Source organism: Pocillopora damicornis, chromosome 1, assembly GCF_964200805.1.
Source record: "Pocillopora damicornis chromosome 1, jaPocDami1.2, whole genome shotgun sequence".
Taxonomy (NCBI): domain Eukaryota; kingdom Metazoa; phylum Cnidaria; class Anthozoa; order Scleractinia; family Pocilloporidae; genus Pocillopora; species Pocillopora damicornis.
Window position 1 is genome coordinate 1339652 of NC_142670.1, and position 18557 is coordinate 1358208.

The 18557-nt window shown below is 36.6% G+C and overlaps 3 protein-coding genes across 4 annotated transcripts in view; 1 reads left to right on the forward strand and 2 right to left on the reverse strand.

Annotated features, from left to right (window-relative positions):
- Positions 1–9688, reverse strand: part of LOC113669371 (uncharacterized) — a 30777-nt gene extending 21089 nt beyond the window's left edge. Inside the window, exons 1-8 of one of the 2 annotated variants that reach the window (XM_027185388.2) lie at positions 8922–9339; positions 7825–7932; positions 6883–7095; positions 5750–5835; positions 4494–4798; positions 2752–3582; positions 1126–1155; positions 611–776 (exon numbers count right to left, since the gene is read on the reverse strand). In XM_027185388.2, coding sequence (XP_027041189.2) covers positions 611–776; positions 1126–1155; positions 2752–3582; positions 4494–4798; positions 5750–5835; positions 6883–7095; positions 7825–7932; positions 8922–8990 — 1808 coding nt within the window. In that variant the 5' untranslated portion in view covers positions 8991–9339. Of the gene's footprint in view, positions 1–610; positions 777–1125; positions 1156–2751; positions 3583–4493; positions 4799–5749; positions 5836–6882; positions 7096–7824; positions 7933–8921 lie in introns of both variants that reach the window. The other variant, XM_089206979.1, reaches the window with a different exon arrangement.
- A 17-nt stretch (positions 9689–9705) lies between these two features.
- LOC113669409 (REPTOR-binding partner) lies at positions 9706–12089 on the forward strand. Its single transcript, XM_027185431.2, has 2 exons — positions 9706–10212; positions 10597–12089. Exons 1-2 carry the CDS (start codon positions 9808–9810, stop codon positions 10684–10686), a joined length of 495 nt encoding a protein of 164 aa, XP_027041232.2. The 5' UTR covers positions 9706–9807; the 3' UTR covers positions 10687–12089.
- Positions 12090–12191: 102 nt separating this feature from the next.
- Positions 12192–18550, reverse strand: LOC113669436 (uncharacterized). Its single transcript, XM_089207301.1, has 4 exons — positions 17446–18550; positions 15824–16268; positions 13996–14199; positions 12192–13130 (listed from the first exon to the last, which is right to left on the reverse strand). Exons 1-4 carry the CDS (start codon positions 17776–17778, stop codon positions 12940–12942), a joined length of 1173 nt encoding a protein of 390 aa, XP_089063427.1. The 5' UTR covers positions 17779–18550; the 3' UTR covers positions 12192–12939.
- Positions 18551–18557: the final 7 nt, after the last annotated feature.

Consider the following 18557-nt stretch of genomic DNA (forward strand, 5'->3'; position numbering starts at 1 on the left):
TGTCACTTTGTGGGTCCTGGCCTAAACTAAGAGCTACAGACCAGCTCCCTGTCCTCAAGGGCAGAGTAGCAATGCATTTGGGAAATGCTTGAAAGTGTTCCCCAATCTCTTCGCTTTGGTAAATATAGGTACTTAACCCATTAGCCCTGACATCAATATGCATATTCTCCATACTGTAAACTATACATGTCTTTAAATGTCGATGAGGAGAATTTAATTGGCAATCAAGTACTTCTTTAGTTGGTGATCATTTTCTTTATTCTCATGACCTAGATGTGTGATTCAGGGATGATATTGTAAGGAGAAATAAGATGCTAATCACCCTCAGGGGTTCAAGGGTTAGCCCTCAAGAGACACTGCACTGTTGTAGCCTGTTGGCATAAAACCCTAACAATTTAACAGCACACTGTCACCACTCTAGTGTGGAAGCACAACACAGTGACCCCAATGCATGGTCAAATCCAGACACAGCACAGTCAACCCATTTACTCCCAGGAGACATTACAGTGACACCAGTCAATGCTAGAATCCAGATGAAGCAGGGTCACCCCAACCTCACATGATTATGTTTCTTGTGATTTGTAAAATGCACTCAGACACTAAAACTTACCTGAAGTCAAGTGATATTCTCTCACTTCTACTCGAGGCCAGATTAGTGTCTGACAAACTTGCCCCAGTATCCTCCCTCCAAGCATGGAATGACTGCCTGGGTTCTACCTTTGCTTTATCAAGACCAGTCAGTGACTGGGAACGCTGTAAGTCATTGAGATGCAGTTCTGTGACACAAATCAAAACAATAAAATGCATTATCATGAGTAGATTTTTAAATTAGCATGCCTCACAGATCTTGGCCCTCTTACTCTAAGAAATAATCAGAAAACAGTGGGAGGGAAGTCAGAAAATTATCCACCCAAGGATATAAAATCAACCCAACACCATATTCTCTGCACAGCAGGCATATGGCACTCACGAAAGAGAATTACTTCTTAGATCTTGGAAATGAACAGATTACAGGAGCTACATCACAGTTTGTGGACCTTGAAATTATTTATTCCTTTTTAAATGTTTTGACTTTACTCACAAGTTAGTTAGGAGAATTTACTGTTACCTAAGGAGGTGACATACCTTGTAAGTATCTTTGAAGTATACTTTTATCTGCAAAGTTAGATTAAATTTAAAATGATTTACATCAGCTTTTAAAATCATTGTTTCCAGCTGTTAAGTCAGTGAGCAATACTATCACTAAAAAAAATTTACTTAAAGGTTGTAACTCTCTGTGCTTTTCAAAAACCAGAGACATGGTTAATCCAATGAATTTAGAGACAAATATTCAGATGACCAAAATAAACCACATTTCCATATTTAACTATCATGAAAATACAACATATGGTTTTGTTGAAAACAAGCTCACAACATTGATTATTGACAGTACTGTACAATTTCTGCTTAAATATATACATCCAGTGTTGTTTGTCGTTTTCACAATATTACTTGCCATAAAAAGTACAATCATGACGATCAAACCCTAGAATATTATCAGGTTTTAGAATTAAAAAAATATTCTTGTGATGTTTTGAGACATGAACAAAAATTAGTGAATTATTGTACCTTTGTCACAATTGTCTATGGCAAATATATCGAAGAAATAATATTTATAATCTCTCTGTAAAAATATATTCTGTTATCTGGCTGCACAAACCATGATAGTTTTGATTTTATGCGGCTTATACCTTCCAAACAAAAGTGACAACACAGCAACCAACTGAATTGTACAAAATTGCACAATTGTGCATTCATGAATATTTTGTTCGCCTAGTTTCATTAATTTTTAATGTCAAAAAGCACAAGATATGTCCTTGAGGCAAATCATTTCCTTTACTTCCACTTCAAAAATAATTCAATTTGGCAAAAAGGAAATGGATTTCCTAAGTCCTTGGCAAATTGGAATTTATTTGGTTTTCCTCAACTTGGAAACTGGATAACAATCTATGAATTTCTACAATTTAAAAGCTAAATGCAGATAGTACAGACAGAAGATAAATTCTAATTAAAAAAAATCAAAACAAAAACAAACAAAAGCTATGGAAACGAGCTTAAGAAGCACTGAGTCCAAAAAAAGCTAAAATCTGTTAAATAAGCACTTTATCATAACATGTATTGTGACTCGCCAAGATGGAAAGGATGAAAAAAAACATTAAGTAGAAATATATGCAGGTGGCTGGAGATCATCAATGTCGTAAATCAAATTGCAATAGAAAAAATGTAAATTTTATGCCATTTTGTTCTTAGGTTTTAAAATTTTTAGCAGGAGTTCAATTTAAATTGCTTGTTTAATGATATAAATGCCTTTTAAGGGAGTTTAAGGATGAACAATTATGATAAGCCTTGACTGATACTTTTTCTGTCAATTGTCTATTTGACTGACAGTAACCCTATTTTGCTCAGCTTTTAATTCCCTTAAGTTCATTCTAAAATAACATTAAAAAATGAAACACAATGGTTAGCACTGACTGATAAAATAAAGCCACAATTCAATTTTTGATTTTTGATATAGGAATTCATACCAGCTTTTTTTAAAAATAAATTTACTTCAGTCAAAATGAATTTAATTGATCAAACAATTATCTAATATCATTTACTCATCTGGAATTTAATCATTAAGGTTTATTTAAACAATTTTGTCAAATTGACCAAAGCAAGAAATAACAAAAATGTCACAGTTTTAAATATAAGATTTATCACTGATATTACCTTTGACTACTTCTGTTTCTTCTTCTTGTTGCATGTCCCAGTCTTCCAGGTCAAGAGTTCTTTGCTTCTGTTTATTGCGTCGCAGCAGGAGTTGTACCTCTTGCCTGGGAGTGGTTCGGGGGCTACCATGCCCTACAGCCATATTTGCAGGTAAGCTGTGTTTCCTGGTCTCACCTGCGAGAACAGGCCTCTGAAGTATTCCAGTGAATGGATTTTCTTTTTCATTGAACTTTTCATTGTCTTTCTCGCCACCATGAGTTGGCAATGACCCATTTAAAGGGGGCTGCTGGCTGTCATAATCATCAGTAAAATCCAGATGAAATGGTGACTTAAATGACAGTCGACTGTTTGAATTCACTTGACCATCACTTTGCGATTTCCACATAACACTGTTCTCCTGCTTATCAGCATCCAATGCAGAGCCAGTTAACTTGCCAGACAATGAGGAAGATCTTTCACTTTTACTTTTCAAAGATTCTCTTGGGCTCCCACGTGTGTATTTATTTTCATCAGAATTCAAGACTGGTGCACTGGAACATTTATTATCAATCATGTTTTCTTTGTTAGCAGTAATGTGCTGCAAGTCAGCATCTGACTTAGAGGTCTGTTTTGAGACAACACAGTTTTCAGACACTGATTCCACCTCGCATTTCTGGAATATCTCAGCTAGAAGTGCAATAATGTTGGGTTTCATTGCTTGTGATCCATAAAGAAAATCTTCAACTTTAAGAGCAAGGACTGAGGTGCATATAAATTGACTGCAAAGAGAGCGGAATAAATCTAGATTGTGGACACAATCTTCGGTTGCAAGATTTTTCCCCAGACACACATCTGAAAATTAAGAAGAGAGATAAAGTCACTGCCAAGATTTAAGCCACAAACTGTACCAACTCCTCAATCAAATTAGCATAAATTGCTATAAACCAAACCAAACAAAATAAGCTTTTGACCACACAACTATGATGATGACTTCCACCGAGGTTGTCTAAATATCAGTAACCGTACACTACAGACAACAGTCCTTCCCAGAACTACCCTCACTCAGATTAACCATGTCTCCAGTTTTGTGGAAAGTACAGCAACTAACAACCTTTAAGTATTTTTTTAATCATCTTAACTCAGAATTTTATTTACACAGCTAACACAGTGGCAGGTTGAAAATCAATGACGTCTTATATCTAACTGCAATAGCGAATAACTTTTAAGTTGAAGACTTGACTCCCAGACAGAGAAATGTGCCAAGTACATCTGTACAACTTTAAGAAAAACTGACTTTAAATAGTGATTATGCCCACAAGAAACTGGCCTTAACCCTTTAACTCCCAGATCAAATTTGTAATTCTCCTTACTGTCAACCATACAGTTCTCATAATATTAGTTCAGAGAATTTTGTATTGGATCAACTAATTATCACCAAATTGATATTTTTCTCTATTCTCATTACCTGCCTGCTTGATATTGTATTGATATTGTAAGGAGAAATTCTGTCTTGGTCACTCAAGGGAGTTAAAGGGTTAAATACAAGAGGGCAGCAAAATTATGAGCAGAATAAGAAACATGTCCAAAAAATGTAACTGATGAAAAAAAGAAAACCAAACACAACAAATTTAAAATATAAACACACTAAATAAATATAAATAAATACAAAATTACACAAAAAGTAATCTTACATTGATGATCAGACGTACACAATCAAACAAACGTGTTTGGGGTTTACATTATAATTATACATCACAAAGTACCTTCAGTGTTAATCACTGTTGGATGATAAAACATTATAATCCCAAGCAAACTTTTCCCATCACTGATATCTTTCAAAAGTTCTTCCATCAAAGGAAATACTGTCTGCACTTTTGGCTGCAGTTGATCACGGCGAAACCTGAATCGTTTGGCTTTGTCTTGGTTCTGTAGAAGTTGTTCAGCATGTTGCTTCTGCTTTTTCAGCTGATTTTCATTCAACACTGCTGAGATTTTGTTGATCCACAGAAGGAGTGCATCCTCCAGATCAAATGGTTGCTCTTTAGAAGCATTGAATGATGAAAATTTACTGTGGGTATCAACAAAAAACATATTTTGAGTCAAACATTAAAGTCCTGTTGTATGGGGCAGGGAGAAACTCCCTTTTTTTACCACACTGGTTATAATAGCAGAGCTTGCAGAGCGTAGCCCCATAATTATACAAAATAATAGTAACCCATCAAGCCAAAAAAATTTTGATGTACGACCGTACAAGGTGCTACTTTTAACATGCATGGTCAACTGTACCATGGGCATGCCAACACCACGACTTTGTTCAGTAGTCCAGTGGTCAGTGCACTGGGCTCCGAGTCAGACGACCCAGGTTCTAGTCCTGGCCAGGGCAAGGCATTGAGACGTGCGGGAAAAAAAATGTGAGCTCTGCTTTAGGCTTGGCTAAATCTATATATTATGGGTATTAGAAAAATGGAAGGAAAACAGGATGAAACACTGGGAATGCAAACCTGCCATAGACTGGCATCCCAACCAGGGAAGGATACAATAATACTCCTTGTTGCTTCATCCCGAGAAAACTGAGATAAGGTTCCACAAATGACTCACTTGGCTTGATTGCTAACTTTACTATTTTTACCTAAATTTTCATGCTAATGAATTTCACAAAGGGTAACCCTTAGAACCACAACTGTCAGTATGGTTGTAATATTTTAATTCTCAATTATCATTTCCATCTTCTGCATTTTAAACTGTTTGTTGATAAATCAAAGAAAAGTGAACAGCATAAATGATAAACAAAAAATTAAAAAATACAGTACTTGATAAATTCCCCCCTTTGCATGTGGCAACTAACAAACAATAGAAAACTTCCAAGGGGAATCTCACATAACAACTGCAATTAAAGGAACCCCACCTCCATTTTTTTCATGAGACTCCCAAGAGAAGTCTGGAGTGAAGTCAGGAGTGATACTATCTTTAAAAGTTGGAGCATTATAACACTCTCCTATTTGAGACCTGTGTAAATTACCTGACACACTGCACAACTTGTGGAACACTAACAGCCTGTGCAGAGAAGGCATTCATGAGGCAGTCCATCAAAGCAAGATGAGTTGACTAAAAATACGTTGGAGAAACAAAACTGTGTGATTAACAGAATACATACAGCATCCCTTGTTGCTAGTAAGGTAAATCATTCCAAACATCAGGTCCCTATGACAAGATCATTTGGTTTAATCAGCTGAAGTGATAATCTAACTTGGCCACCGTAAAGAGTTTCTATGCTGACATTTCAAGCATTTGCCCTTCCTCATTCCATTCACTCTCAACTCAGTTGCTAAAACAAAGTTATCTTGTTATTCTTTCCCACTGACACAGCACCACAGTTTCCTATTATAAGAAACTTAGCCCCCTTTATTAGGTCCATATGATTGACATTGGTTAAAGTTGTAATGTCCAGAAATGCATGCAGTAACAAAAATGGCAAAAATTCATCTAATTGTCAAATGGGCTGAGTTGATTTCACTTCAATCAATTTGACTAAAATTGGTCAATTTCGCTGAGCAGATTTTGTTTTGACAAATTTGCCTAAAAAATTGGCCAAAATCGTCAAATCCATTAACATTCACTCAGTTTGACAAAATTTGGTCAAATCTGCTATTTTTGCTCCTGTGTGAATTTCTGGACATAAGTGAAGATTGATGAAATGTTAGTTGTTCACCACAACTAAAAATAATCCTTCATTGAGCTACTCTTGACTGGACTGGATTTATTATCATTTTTTTTTTATCTTTAGTTAGTAAAGAAATAGAGAAAGATAACTTTTTTCATCTTGTCACAGAGGTGAGACAAAAAGAGAACAGTTGAGTCTCTGTAGCTCAGTGGTAGAGCATGATCGCACCATGGAATCTGAAGGTCTGAGATTCAATTCTTCGTGGGGACTCAGAGTTTATCTTTTTCCCTAGCTTGTATTGAGAATGAGCTTTACAAAGTTTTTTTAATATCTTGAAATACAATAAATGAAATATATAACATTTTCACCTGCACATAATATTTAAGTAAATGATCCTTGTGGCTAGGCTGCCATTTCTGTAATTCTTTTGATTGCAACTAACCTGTATTGATTATTTCCTTAGTTAAATTTTTTAATCTTACAAAAGGTACCTTTCTAAATGGTTTCTTCTGCTGCAAAGCAGAATCTGTGACAGCGATGTCACCTTCCTCCACCACATAAAATCCATGGCGTGACAAGGTCTGGAGAACAGCCCACTGACCCACCACAGGAGCTTTTCCATGAAAGATACTATTGCAGACCTGGCAATAGATCTCACCTTTGGTGAGGAATTCTGTTACCTCTGGACGAACAGTTATACGCTTCTATTGAGATAAAACATAGGGCATAATGAGGCTGGTGAAAAGATGAAGTCCTAAGCATAACATCAGTATGCATATTCTCTGTACTGTTCTCTATATATTTAATAAGGTGCTGACAGGGAGAATTGTTTTAACAATGAAGAGCTTCTTTAGTTTATCATTTTCTTAACTCTTGTGGCCTTAACCCTTTAACTCCCAGAAGTGATTAACGTAAAACATCTCCTTACAATATCCATACATTCTTCAGCAAACAGGTGATGAGAATATTCAAACTTATCAGGTAGAAGCTGTTATCTTGGTCTAGAACCAAGTTCTCATAACTAATTTACAAGGAAACGTGTAACAGCCAAAGGGGAGAATTAACAATCAGATCTTGGGAGTTAATGATTGACTTAGGGATGATATTGTAAGAAGGTATTGACAACTTCGTCACATAGTCATGTGCCTTGTAAAAATGAAAAAAATGAAAATGTGACAGCTTGCTAAATGTACTTGACCACCACAAACTGGTATTTTCACTTAAAATTAAGTTGCAAAATTTTTTTTTCTATATGCCACAGCAACCAAAATGGTCATGGCTTAGATCAATGAAAATTGGAAGCTAGGGCATTATAATTTAGAAGATCAGCCCTCTATGTGACTGGTATTGAAACCTTTGTGAATTTTAATAATTTGTGTATTTAAGGATATATAATATTGCCTTATCTGACTGACTGCATAATAATTGTGTACCTCTGAATCCCTCTGAATAGGACTGGTAACTTGAGAGGGGATATTTTCAAACTCTCCATCTTCAGTGGCACGAAACACTAACCAGTAAAGGGATGCTGCAAACTTTGCCTGTAAACAAATGATCAAGTAAGTAAATTACTAACTTAAAGTTAAATTTTGTTTCTTAAAAAAAAAAATTAAGATCGTAAAAGAATAGATTCATATATTTAAAGAAATGACTTGCTAAAAGTTTTTGAATCTAAAGTCTAGAAAGTCAAGTCATTTTCTTTTTTTCACATCAGGGATTTTAAAAAAACTTGTGAATTGTAACTTGTTTGGGAAACCAGACTACTATTACTTCTAGAGGCATTCCTAACAATATTTTGGTAATATTGTGTCATCATAGATAAATTATATACCCCCTTCTAACTTTTGCACTGTGAGTTGGAGCCAAAACATTGTTGACAATTTGATTCACTCATGTACTAACATCAGTGTATAATAATGTGAGGTATTTCCTTTCAAAATTAATTATCTGTCCTCACAGATACTTAGACTGAAGTTTCTTTTGAGTGTTAAAAAAAAAGTTTCAATAATTTCACCGTAAATTTCACGTATGTATTCGAGATATTGTTAGCTTATCACTTCTTAAAAGCTTTCACACAGCAAGAACACTTCGTATAGAACAACTTAACAAGTTTTAAAGAACTTAATTAGTGAATAACAGGTGAACACGCGTACGTCGTATCGTGAGACTTTCAAGAGTATTTGAATAACCGCTTCTGATCGGCGATTTTTATCGAAAAGTAAAACCAAAATGCAAATTGGTCGACGTGCATTTGTCACACACAATAATCCAATCATGTTGACTCGATTACGCTCCTTAGATGAAACGATCCTTCACCCAAGAAACCTTGAATTTCTTCACTCAAGGAGAAAAAAATAACGATATACAACTTTGCGCTTGAAACTGTTCATCAAACCTTCGCTTTGCTTCCCAGGAATTTGTACGGTGGCTTTCGTGTGAAATTCTTCATCAATAATATATAATTTGCCAAAAGCTAAGGAATCTGTACCTCAAGGATTTGACATGATTTTCTTAACAATATTCTACAAACCTCAAATGGATCATAGTCGGTCACAGGAATCACATTATAACGGGAATTTTCCACTTTTGCGTCTTCCATGGATAATTCTCTCTCTTGTGCAAGCTTCAAATATCCATTACGTCCAATACAAGCTCAATTTTGATTCGTAAAACACCATATTGAACTCTGACTTGTAAAAACGTGCGCTGAACATACAAAGTGTCAAAACCATAGCAAGAAGGCACTTAGATTTAGATGGTACTTCCAGCTTTCTAAAGGAAAAGAAGAATTCGTGCTGGCCATTTTCCTTTAAAATATTCTGTTCCTTTGACTCGGGACATCAAAGCGAACTAAACGAATAAAATACTCTTTAGGAGTAGATTTGTTTTTGTCGAGTTTTCTTTCACATTTCGAACCATTCAAATTAGCCTCCACGCCTGCGCAGGTCGCCATGAATATTTTCGTGACCAGTCTCATACCGAGTAGTCCCTTTAGAGGGTTCACTTCCAAGCTCTTCCCAAATTAGGAAAAAGTCCATTATTTAATTATATTCTCCAGTGCTTATTCATTCTGTGCCCAGGTCTGCTTCGTCATCATCATGTGACAGTCATGAGTGCGCCCCGCTTCACCCACTTCCCGCCAAGAACGTCACATGTTGCGTAACAAGCTGATTTCTAACTTTTCATTGGTTCTTGCACTAAATGTTTCTCAAGCAGTTGCCCAGATACTGAAATTTTGTCCAATCACACGAGGATCAATAGTTTATTTTACCTGTCAATCACTAGCCATAACATTACATCACTTTGTTTTGATCAGTGCATAGCGAAGTTTTCCACGTACACGAACATAAAGGCGCCCTCTTCTCGCGAAAGAAATTTTGTTTTTCTAATAATTCCTGATTGTTGATAAGCCGTGCATGGCTGTCGTCTCGTCCTGTCATAACAAAAGCAATACATACGAAGAGACCACAGCCGCAGAAATCGACGGATCGACCGTACAGGAGGGAATGAAGTATTCGTGGTCTGCTACTCGTCGGACCAAACACGATAGTATCTCTTCAGTTGATAGCAATTCTTCTTCTGATTCACCCTTCTTAGACTCCCTAAACGAGAAATCTTCAAAGATGAACTCAACTAAAAAGCCATGTGGTAAAAAGAGAGGCAGAAGACCCTCTAAAATCGACTTGGAAGCAAAACTGGAGCGAAGTAGGCAATCTGCCCGAGAGTGTCGCGCTCGAAAGAAGCTGCGATACAAGAGCTTAGAAGATATGATCGCTGACAAAGAAACTTATGTGTATAAACTTCGAGAAGAGCTCGAAATGGTAAGGCATTGTACAACCGAGTGAATAGAGCACTGTTTGCCTTAATCTCATTTGTGAAGATGGTTAAAGTTGTAACCTAATAGTTTTTGTGATCGTTTGAGAAAATTTTTTCTTGAGAAAAACAAAACGCTCCTCGTCCTCGCTTTTTCTCTGGCATAGCTGATGATACAAAATGTTATTTCTAGATCAAACGATGTAATAGTTGTCATCAACACAAAGAATCATAAATATTACTCATTTGTCAAACACATCAACCATAAGCAAGTGATACCACTTCTGAACTCTTTCATAAACGAAGATGCGAGAGCTTTCGATATTTGACATGAATCTGACCGTGGCTTCTTCCAAAATTATTTATTTTTGTGATACTGTTTTAATTTTCAGTACCGAAGATGGTGCAAGGCTGTCGATAAGGGAGCATATCCTACCGAACTACTGGAATTCTTAAAAGACAACGCCGTGGGCAGCAATTGAAGTTGGCAGACCGTGATGGGATCCTAGTCTGACCGCTAATTCAACGGATCCAGGCCAACACTAAAGGAAATTCCTCAACTCCATGGAATTTCAACAGATGTGGTCGCAATTCTCTGCCATTAGATGCTTTTGATCCTTTAGGCTGCCTTCGTGAACTCAGGAATGTAATCTTAATTTCAAGGCTTTATACGATCATTCAAGACCAACTTACAATTAGTCCATGTAAAGAGCCCAGACGTGATGTTTAGCGGGCGCTGTCAATAAGCTTAAGATTGGCATAAATATTTCAACTCTTTCTTAGGGTAATTATTGTACGTGTCCAGATTAATATCCCCACACACCCACTAAAAGATCAAAAATTTTAAAAGGTAGAGAAAGGGGTCCCCAGGTAGGGGGTCGTACCCCTTTGTTAGGTTAATTATGATGTACACATCTAGATAGACATCCTTGCTCACCCACTGAAAGATTGAAAATTTAAGAGGTGGAGAGAAGGGTCCCTAGGTAGGAAGTCAAAAGACTACTGTAATTTCTGGGGAGAGGGGATTGCTGAAGAATTCAATACCTTATCTAGCAGGGTAATGCATAATTCCTGGGAAAATACACAAAAAATTACATTTAGTGTGGCCACTACAGCTGTTATTGTTAGATCTCTTTGGGCCTTGAGTTTAAATTTCTTTTCCACTAAATATGCTTGATTCCAACCAAACATTTTAAAGAATAGGAGACAAAAAAAACTGGTTGTCTCTTAGGAGGTTTTGATGAATTTTCAACTGATATCAGAGCAGTGAAGGTAAATGTTTCAGCAGTGCTAAAATGCATGGTGTTCACAGATAATAAATTAATACAAAAGAGATCTAAGACACCATAAGTTTCAGTAGAATGACTAGTTTTGATGGGACTGATAACGTAGAATGGGTTTCCTAATTCCTTTTGCTAAGATGCGTGGCTTTTTTCCCCTCATAGTTAGCCCGAATTGAATCCAAAGGAACTCTTTCCAAAATCAGAAGTTCTAAATCACATGTCAACATTTTGTAGGCAGTGACACTATCAAACACTGTCAAGTTGCCCTTTTTTTTTTTTTAATGATATTTAGGCAAAGAACGTGTAAGAAGTGTTTATTGATTTATTCCATGTTTATGGTAGCACAAAATTTGTCTACAAATTTCATTAAAGTAGTGTAACTATTCTAAAGTTTTAAAGATAATTTTAAGCTGTCTGAAATTGATTCTTATTTCAAGACTTCGAAAAAAACTCAGGAAATTACAAGTGCATAATATTTGTGGCTGGGAACATCAGATGTTGTTTTTTCTCTATAGCCATTAGAAATTATAATTTAATGTATAAATTTGTAATTCTTTTGATTTCCATTTTTGTTTCAATAAATTGCAATATTTACAAACAAATCAACATGTAAGTATCATTCATTCTAACCCTGTTGACCCCAGGCAAACTTGACTTATCCCTCCCCCCTCTCCTACCCTTTTCAAAATGTCTTGGTATAAGTGGGAGATGAGGGGGGGGGGGGGGGGGCTGTTGAAACCACATTGTAACTTTGGTTAACCATTTAACTCCCAGATCAAATTTGTTATTCTCCTAACTGTCAATCATACAATTCTTATAATGTTACATCAGAGAATTTAGTATTGGATCAACTAGTTATCCCCAAATTGGTATTTTCTTTACTCTCATCACTCACCTAGCTGATATTGTATTGATATTGTAAGGAGAAATTCTGTATTGGTCAATCATGGGAGTTAAAGGTTATATTCAAGAACTAGAGGTTTCAAAAATTGTTGTTTTTAAGAAAGTTCCACCTTAGTACCACTCTCTTGACATCAGTGAAATATCTCTTCATTCCAGTTCTGAGGTGAAAATTCCATCTCCTCTCTCATTATAATTTTTGATGAAATAAATTTCATTTTAATTCCTTTTCAAACTGAATTAACTTTTCTTTGATGAGCCTTTGCAATGTTCAAAATTCAAATGATTTTGCACCAGTCTGTAACTTTAGATTTTTCCTGTACCTTTGTGTGACAATGGTTACAACAAGGGGAAAAAAATGGAAACAGACTCAAGGTTGAACATTCTCATGTAACTATGCTAAAACATCATCAGTTTGCCTCTTAAAAATAAATGCATCTCGTAAAGCTGTTATTTTCCAGAGCCAACTTACCATTGTTTACATGACATGTCACATCTTGTAAATCTTTCTTCTTGCCATTTGCAAAAGTACATTTCTAATCTTAAAATAACCTAAGTAAATGGTTGCTGGAAAGATGGACCAACAGGAAATTGTGTAGTGTTTATTGTTGGCTGTGCAGAGTGGAAGAAATGGTTGCCATGGTTACTCATCATAGTATCAACCTTGACAAAACTTGCTGCAAGTGGAGGAAGCTTGGCTGTTGCCCTTCCCCGGCCCCTATGGCTGTATCCCCCTCTGGATGCTAAAAAAATTGTTTATTAATTATTGATTATTAATAAAAATAATAATAATAATCTCACACCACCTCCTTATAAGTAATCTGGTGCAAAACTAATATCAACTGCAGGTAATTTAGTGTTAACAACTGGGTTGAAAACATAAATTAGCCACCGTAAATGGTAAAAAAGCTGACGTTTCAAGCATTAGCCCTTCGTCAGAGTGACAGATTGCCTGCTATACTCTCCAACCGATGCAGCACCACAGTTTCTTTAGAAACTTACCCCTTTATTCATAATATCAACTGCAACTTTGTCATTTATTATCCCTTTTCCCCCTAACATCAGTATGCAGATTCTCCACACTATTCTCAATACATTTCCAAAGAGGCTGACAAGGAGAATTTGTGTAACAGTCAAGAGCTGCTTTAGTTGGTGATCATCTCCTTTATTCTCATGACTTTCATGTTTGATTCAGGGATGATATAGTGAGGAGAAATTAGATGCTAATCACTTTTAGGGGATAAAGGGTTATAGTTTCCCGTACTTTAGGCAGCTTAGATGTTTTAATTTGCATTCGCATTGATCCTGTGATATTTCTCCTTGTTCTGATTGACAACTGCATTATTTCAGGCTGGCGGAAACTTGTCAGATGTCAGACCATTTTGTGAATTGTGATCAAAGACAGAATTAAGTATTTTTGAAGTGATTCCAAGATCAATGTCTAGCAAATGGAAACTGACTCAAATATGTCCCCTAGAAGCTGTAAATCATCTTTCAGAGATTTTTAAATATAAAATTTTTTGTGGGGAAGCAGAACCCCAGATTGACCCCAGATCCCCTACCCCCCTCATACACAGTTTGGAGAAATAAATTATTGATGTTGCATACCTTCTCCTCTCCCTCTTCCAAACCCCCGACCTCGTCCTCTACCTCTTGTCGAAGCAGTGAACTGTCCATTTGTTTGTTTCCTTTTTGCCTTGTTCATATGCTTTGGACTTGTCATGTGTTGGATCATCTGTGTTTGTGAATTAAAAGTTGTAGTACAATCCATACAGCGCAACTCAATTTGAGGATGGTTTTTGGGTTGCTTGTCTGAAATTTTAAATGCAAGGTAATAATGAACAGAACTGACTGAACAGTTAATTAGTCAAAGACCCTCTCTGCTATGAATTGACCTTCTGAAGGATCTTTGCCTACTTTCTCTTTGATCTACAGTAAATCAATCTTTAGAGATCATCAAAAGAACATACTTTTACTGCACAAGTAGACATAACAACAACGTCAATGTTTCATCGCCCTTTAACCCGTTAACTCCCAAGATCTCATTAGTAATTCTCCTTACTGTCTACAATACAGTTCTTGTGATGTTAGTTTTGAGAATTTGGTATTCGATCAACTTATAATTCCCTAATTGATATTTTTCTTTATTCTCATCACTTGTCTACCTGATATTGTATTGCTGTTGAAAGGAGAAATTATGTATTGGTCACTCATGGGAGTTAGAGGGTTAACTTTCTAACACAATGAAACCGCATAGCAAGTTATAGAATAAACAAAGTTGCTGAGCACCACAAATAACAAGGGCTAAACTTACTTGACAACAACATCAAGGGAGACTTTAGCAAAAATAATTGAGATAAGTCTTCATTACAAATAGTGCAGATAATAAAAAACAAAATAGAATTCATATAAAAGGCATAATTGAAAGTATTTTGCACATTTGATCATAGCGGAGCTTGCAGAGTGTGGCTAAATCTATATATTACAAAATAGTAGTAACCCATCTAGCCAAAGAAATCTGGATGTATGACTGTACAACTGTACAACCATATGACTGTACGACCATACAACCGTAGGACCATACAACTGTACAACCGTACAATCGTACAACCATACAACCATACGATGGTACGACTGTACGGCCGTATGACCGTACGACCGTACGACCGTATGACCATACGACCGTACGACCGTACGACCGTATGACCATACGACCGTACGACCGTACGACCGTATGACCATACAAGGTGCTACTTTTAGCATGTGCGGCCAACTGTACCACGGGCACTACCTTATAATCAGTCCTCTACATGGACACAGAGAAGTTGCGAATGAAAATCCATTAACATTACCACACACTTTATCCATAGTTGGGGCTTTAGTTTTGTTGAAGAGACGTGCAGGAAAAAAAAAATCCAAGCTCCGCTTTTAGGCTTGCCTAAATCTATATATTATGCACATGTAAATGTGCGTTACAAATAAGAAATATGAGAACTTGGTGCTAGATCAAGATAGCAGCTTCTACCTGATAAGTTTGAATATTCTCATTACCTGTTTGCTGAAGAATGTATGGATATTGTAGGGAGAAGTTTTATGTTAATCACATCCGGGAGTTAAAGGGTTAACAGGGAAACCTTTCAGCAGGCTCAGTGACAGAAAAGCCATTAAATTTTGGCTTAGTAATAACAGTTACTGTTTCATTACCAATATCTAAGCAGACATTCTCCTTAATGAACATCATATATTTGCTTGTACTTTGGTGGTAAGATTTTGGCATTGGATCGATTAAACATCCTCCAATTTTTAATTTTTTTAAATTCTCATATTGTTCTGACTTGATGAGTCGTAAGGAGAAATTGCACAATGATTGTCTGAAAATGAGTAAAGGGTTAATCATTGTTTAAGAGAGAAAACAGGAAGAAATTCTGATACATACTAGCAAAATTATTCTTGTGCTTTGATCCTTGAAGATGAGTTTTCATTTGCATTATGGAGTTCATCATCAAACCACAAATCTCACAGTATAATTCCATAGCTTTAGTTTTCGCTGGTGACAGAGGAAAAGTTCTATCTACATTTGCAGGAACATCATAGGTATGACTTGTTCCATCTGTATTAAGTTCTTGTTGTGTAAGCAATTCATTTGCTCCTGGTGCAGAACTTATCTCTTCTCTACTATCTTCTACACTATTCAGTTTCTGTCTGTGTTTTGGGCTTTGAAAATGCTGTGTTGCTTGTGATTCTGAGTTGAATGATTTTTGACAGATTGCACACTGTAGATTTCCATTTCCTGCTTGTTTTGCTGGAGGAAGATTGTGATTTACTTGAAGGTGAAGTGGAACACTGTTGGTAGAGTTGTGTTCCGTGGAATTCTGCCAAACCTAAAATAAACAGATTTATACTTTGCACTCTCCCATTCTGCTTAAAAATGCATTCATAAAATGAACTTTCCAGTTGGTCTGTCCACAGAGTGATAGGGTTAGGGTGTTAAAAATTCATTTTCAGTTAAGATTTGGCATCAAATTCTTTGTTTTAAATATTTAATGTAGTTCTACGCAATTGAATGACTGTAAATTTTTAATCAGCTAATAACGAAAAACCTTGGCCTTCAAAATTCTTTATCATGTCATCTCTGAAAGATATACCCAGTAATAATTGCTTGTTAACGGAAAACATAGAAAGGATTTAATGATTCTACCACTAAAGATATATGAATGAAATTATTGAAAGAAAATCATGATTCCTGTCAGTCATGCCATGAAAATTAAAGATGTTTTTTGTTTGTTGTGGAAATCAATTGAAAAAGTTAATAGACAATAACATTATAGAACCACTCAAATATTTCAATCTCACAGGAAGTTGTTGGGACAAAAATATCAGACATACAGACTTGTACCTCGTCTGCTAATTATGACCCATTGAGAGGTGTTTATAAAACTAAGTACCATCAATTTAAACATTTTTTTATGAAATTTTCATGAGGAAGAACAGCTTGAAAAACAGCTGATCCTAACCCTAACCCTAAGTGAAATCTCCACTGGATTTGATGATCTTGCAAAGAAGTGGGAGTTATGATTTCATTTTGCTACTTTTTAGCTACCTGTAATGTAAATCGTGCTGGAAGAAAAAACAAAAAAAAAAACAATATTTTCGAGAATAAAAATAGTTGAATCACGATCGAAGGGCACCTTACTTATTTTTATTTCCTTGTTTAGGTGCATGTAAAAAAATAGGCTTGAAGAAGCTGCGCCAGACCGCAAATTAGCCCAAAGACCTGCTGGCAGTTAAATTAAAAACGGGAAACCCTAGCAACAGCAATTGACAATTGTAAGATATAAATGACGAAAACAGCACGTAGTTTGATTTAAACTTGATTTGAAAATGATTTTACTCATCTAAAAACTTTTTCAGCCCCTAAAATACTGGAACACACGACCAATCTGTTAATCAAAACTTATGTTAAAAAAAAAACCTATTTAAAGAATAAATGAACCACACTTATCAATAACTACTGTTAAATTAAGATATTTCACAAATAAATTCTCTGACCGAGCATACCGTTTTAAATTCCTCAACCTTCTTGAGTTTGTTCAAATGAGCTTTCCCCTCTCTGTGCTGTAAAGTTTGAGTGATGGAATTAAGCTGTACGTTGCAGATTTCGCAAAATAGTTCTCGTTGGGGATGCTGTTCAACAGTTTCAAGACGCGCTGTTTTCTTGTGGGGTACAGGGTTTGTGTTTTGATCCTCACTCGCCTTCCGTTTACTTCCTGCATGAGGACTGTTAAGCTGCTGAGATAAAGAGTTCAGAGGAGATGCGAAAGACGTACTGATCATTCGACTAGAATTATAACTCTCTAAAGTGTTGCATTGCGGCATTTCAGTGTTCGCCATATTGACATTTGAAGTTCAGCTGAGTACAGCGGGCGCGTGCGGCTGTCATCTTCTCTATTTTGGAGGTCGTGTACTAGTCACCAAACAGATAAGCCGCAGCTGCTCGTTACCTCATTCGTCAGTTAAAATTTTGGTGTGATCAGTGCGTTTTGATGCAACCCTTTTCTCTCGGCGGTCACAGATCCAGAGCATGGTACAGTCCCACGGTACTTGGTACAGTCCCACGAAAAGTTTGGGAGGCGAAGGAGGGGGGGGGGGGGGAGGGGGGCATGCATACCCTCGTTCTACCTAAATTCGCTTAAGTTCAGGGAAGGAGGAAGGGAGTTAATTTGACTTTATCACCTTTAACCCTTTGATCCCTTGGCATGTCACACAACAGTGTGCTCTCCTCTTTTTGATGACGACCCGAAATTGAAGCCCGCGACAAAGACCGTGACTCGTCACCTTGACCAGTTTTCGGAGAACATAGGGTAATAAGCGGACCCATCCCATTCTCCCTTGGAGTAATGATGGTCGAGAGGTCTGGGTTCGAAACCTGTCCGGATCGCTGTGTTGAGTTCTTAGGTAAGACACTGTACTTTCAGTGTGCCTCTCCATAACCAGGAGTATAAATAGGTACCGGCGAAATGTCGAACGAACTTGAAGTCATGATTGCCATGGACGGACACCCCATCTAGGTGGGGAGTAGTAACACCCGTTATCACTTCTTGAACTCAGGCTGGATGGGCCTTCGACTCGTTTCCAGACCTTTTCTGAGCTTTCCTTCCTTTGCCTATCAA

Bases quoted from the DNA above. Each gene is read 5' to 3' on its own strand.
- LOC113669409 (XM_027185431.2), top strand. From the start codon at position 9,808: ATGGCTGTCGTCTCGTCCTGTCATAACAAAAGCAATACATACGAAGAG. The intron at 10,213-10,596 runs GTAAGGCATTGT...TTTAATTTTCAG, and splicing joins TTCGAGAAGAGCTCGAAATG to TACCGAAGATGGTGCAAGGC.
- LOC113669436 (XM_089207301.1), bottom strand. From the start codon at position 17,778: ATGGCGAACACTGAAATGCCGCAATGCAACACTTTAGAGAGTTATAAT. The intron at 16,269-17,445 runs GTATGCTCGGTC...TGTTTATTTTAG, and splicing joins AGGTTGAGGAATTTAAAACG to GTTTGGCAGAATTCCACGGA. The intron at 14,200-15,823 runs GTATGTATCAGA...TTAAAATTTCAG, and splicing joins GCACAAGAATAATTTTGCTA to ACAAGCAACCCAAAAACCAT.